The sequence below is a fragment of the Triticum aestivum genome, chromosome 6A (genome assembly GCF_018294505.1).
Source record: "Triticum aestivum cultivar Chinese Spring chromosome 6A, IWGSC CS RefSeq v2.1, whole genome shotgun sequence".
NCBI classification, from domain to species: Eukaryota; Viridiplantae; Streptophyta; class Magnoliopsida; order Poales; family Poaceae; genus Triticum; species Triticum aestivum.
The window spans coordinates 128,028,081-128,031,848 of record NC_057809.1 but is presented as its reverse complement, the minus strand read 5'-3'; the positions used below and the strand labels follow the sequence as shown (position 1 = coordinate 128,031,848).

General features: G+C 47.5%; 1 protein-coding gene across 1 annotated transcript; it reads right to left on the bottom strand.

Annotated features, from left to right (window-relative positions):
* Window positions 1–254: 254 nt before the first annotated feature.
* LOC123132467 (uncharacterized) lies at window positions 255–3,352 on the bottom strand. Its single transcript, XM_044552258.1, has 4 exons — window positions 2,666–3,352; window positions 1,259–2,278; window positions 1,071–1,208; window positions 255–877 (listed from the first exon to the last, which is right to left on the bottom strand). Exons 1-4 carry the CDS (start codon window positions 2,732–2,734, stop codon window positions 464–466), a joined length of 1,641 nt encoding a protein of 546 aa, XP_044408193.1. The 5' UTR covers window positions 2,735–3,352; the 3' UTR covers window positions 255–463.
* Between the last annotated feature and the right edge of the window lie 416 nt (window positions 3,353–3,768).

Genomic DNA, 3,768 nt, shown 5'->3' with positions numbered 1-3,768 from the left:
TGGCAATCTACTTGTCGAATGCTAAGGACGCTGTGTTATCACCAAGCAGGAGAGACAATTATTGTGCAAACACATCATACATGGTCACCGTAAAAATACAAATCCAACGATATACTTTTTGCAACATATACTCTAGATTTTTTTTTAGTTTGATATATATAGATGGTCTGCCGATGCTGCCCCTTCCGGGCAATATGCTCTAAAAAAAACATGCTGATGCACTCATCGGCCATTACACATCAATGGATCCAATATTATTATAAACTTTGGTCTAAAATTTAACTGGATCATCAACTTCTTGAATTCACATACAAATAGTGCCACAATTGGTTTCAACTGATTTTAATTATACAAGGCATTGCAACTACAGAAGCAGACCAAATAAGGAAATGCGTATTTGGACCACTATTTCTAGCCCAATCGAGTACTCAGGCAAGCCGACTTGGTATTCAATAAACTGCCACTAACAGTCTTCAGTTACCCTTGCACGATAATCATCGCTTATTTCAGCAGCCGCCAGGAAGTGGATTATGGCAGGTGACTCGATGCCCTTCCTGATTCGCTTCTCCACTGAAGACATCTGCTTATCTGTCTTCGGAAACACTATCGGCTTTAGAGGCTCCTCGCCTTCGCAGTAGATACATGTGAGCCTGTCATACAGGTACACATCCCCTAGATTCACCGCTGCTTTCATGACACGCCTGACATGACTCACCATGTACTCTTCAGATTGGAAGCAGAAGAAGGTTAGCTTGGTGAGACAATGGTGCTTGAAATTTGATGTAGGTGATTCCCACTGGACACCCTTGTTCCTGCTATAGGACTTCTGCCTCCTCACCTTCTGGTCCATTTCCATTTCACATGGATGATCAATTACCTACATGCCACCCATAGGACAAAGGTAAATGGAACAGGTTAATTTTGCACTCCAGGTGAAAGCACAGGTGTGTGCAATCATGCAAGCAACCCCTAAAAAAATACTGTAGGTAGGAACATACTGTCTCATAGTAGAGCAACCCATCAGAGGAAAAAAAGAAGAAGAATAGAACAAGCTTTAGTTAAGAACAAACCGTCAATATGAGCTCCTTCAGGGATGGCGCCGCTTCCAAAAAGAACATTGTCCAGGTGAGATCATACCCTTCAGGAATGCTAAGTAGATTGAGAATCCTTAGTTGGCAGAACACATATGCCTGCCTTCTGGTCAAACACTCTGATAGGATGAGTAGTGAACAAGTGAAGCCATAACAAAGCAATCAACCTGACTTACCTTTTCAGATTTAAACCCCAACCTCAGGTCTCGGACAGAGGTCTCGTGAAGAAATGTACTTAACTTGACCATTTTGTGCCAATTAAGAGCAACATTTGAAAGGCGCAGAACCTCAAGCAATGGGACATGGCCAAATGACAATGGTGGTTTTCTGAAAGACACCCAAGACTCAAACGCCAGGCAGGTGAGTTTCGGAACCCAGGCGAGTTTGACCATGTCAAACCGGCAATTAACAATACTAAGCTCTCTGAGCTGTGCATGTTCAACTTGGAGCGTTATCCAATCCTCTGTGTCGCAATTGAGAAAACCTAAATAATTTAATTTCTTGCAAGTGACAAGGATGTTGGAAACAAAGTCTGATTTGGCGAATCTCAAATTCTGCAGGTGGAGGCGGGTGAGACCAGCAAATGCATTGACACATTCATTAAAAAACGACACAAACCGTGTCCCATAGTTTTCCACGTCATAAACGTCGCACTCTAGGCGTTCCTTCTCTGTCAGAACTATGAATTCGGCCTTTTCAGTCTTGCATGTTGCCATGGCACTGGCAACAGAATGCCCAACTGATATGGGGGCATCGTCTTTCAAGTAGAACGTCATGCTCAAGAGGCGGATGGTGCATCCACCCGGATCCCTGCGTGCCAGTATGCTCTTTGTCGCTTTGGCCGCAGCTGTATTGGCCACAACTTTGGCTGCATCGGCCAAGGCTTTGGCCACAGCTGCATTGGTCCTCTGAACCAATTCAGCATTGGACAATCCTGCATTGGCCAAAGCTTCGGCCACAGCTGCTTTGGTCCTCCGAACCAATTTACCATTGGTCTTTTTGGTTTTAGTTTCTGAGGGCAGGAGGTCCGGAGCACTGATTACAAGCCGTGGGAGCATTGCAGGAAGCTGACTCCACCTTCTCGAGAGGACACTGGTTCTCGCAGCGTTGCGGACATCGAGTCGGTCGAGAATGTTGAGCAGGATGTCATTGGGCAAGCTGCTGATCCTATCATCTGGATTGACTTCCTGCATTTGGCACCCAAACAAATCAGAGTTGATACCACGGTACACTCAAATACACAATATTGATAAGTCTCGAAAGTGCAAGTTTGATTGTCTCGGAGATACAATTTGTCTACTGTCACAGGGATGCAACTTTAATCTACTTTAAGATAACACAGAAAATATTTTATTTATACTCCCTCCGTAAACTAATATAAGAACGTTTAGATCACTACTTTAGTGATCTAAACGCTCTTATATTAGTTTACAGAGGAAGTACCAACATAAATGGTACGTAGATTTCGATAGGCTCAAAGATTCAATTTTGATGCTGCCTGAAAGACTAAAATTTGACCCCTGGCTGCTAAGGAAAATAAGATATTCAGAGGAAGGGGAGGAAAAGGAACTCACCCCCACGGTCGAAGCGGATGGCCTGTCCATCAATTTGGCAGCCCGTCGCCGGCGACTAGACTTCGCCATCGCCCGAGTTGCTGGTCGCTCCGAAAACTGATGTCCACTAGGGAGTTGTTGCTCGCCTCCTCTTAAAATTGTCCGCCAGGCCAGATATATATATGTACTCCCTCCGTTCCGAATTACTTGTCATAGAAATAGATGTATTTTAGTTCAGATACATCCACTTTTGCGACGAGTAATTTGGAACGGAGGGAGTAGCTGCTAGATTCCCGCCACCAATGGAAACTCGGATAATGAATTCGAAAGAGGACCTGTTTCTGATTGTAATCCGGAAAGGACTGCTTTGATTCAGGATTGCGGCTAAAGAAGGGAGGTGCTTCGATTGCGGACTGCGGCTCGGAGTGGAGCCGCTTGATTGCTTCGATTGCTGGTCGCAGCTCGGAAAGGAGCCGCTTGATTGCGGATCGCCGCTCCCAAAAGAGCTGCTGCTCTTACTGATTCGATTGGGGAGTGCGGCTCCCAAAGGGGGAGCTGCTTATTTGGTCGCCTATTCGCAAGCAGCAGCGGATCCTCATTCGAGGCATCCGACGGCAATTGCGACGGCGAGAGGGGGAAGATGGACCCCCGATCCCCTTTGTTCTCTGGTGGAACCCTAGGGCCTCGTTTGGCGCGAGTGGATGGGAGGGGTTCCGAGAGGATTTTCCTCGCTGCAAACCTGGCTAAACAGGCCGGCACGGCGCGGCCCGGCCTAAGTTAAACAGGCCAGGCACGGCACGGCCCGACCAAGCACGCTTAGTACATGGGCCGGGCCGGGCCGGCACGCGTGCTGACCTCCACGGCCCAAGCACGGCCCCTCAGTGAACGTGCCGGCACGCTGGCCCGGTAAGTACGCCAGCACGAGAGGCAGATCGAGGCGTTTTCTCATAAAAAAAGAAGTAACAAATCGAGGCATGCTACGTACGTGATCTCTTGCCTCTAAAAAAAAATCTTACGCGTCGTGCGCTCGTGGAGGAGGCACGTCTCTCTCGTTCGCTCGTGCCAGGAGGCACGTCGCTATCATCTCGCTCTTGTGCGCACGTCGCTTTCATGGGCCACACCTC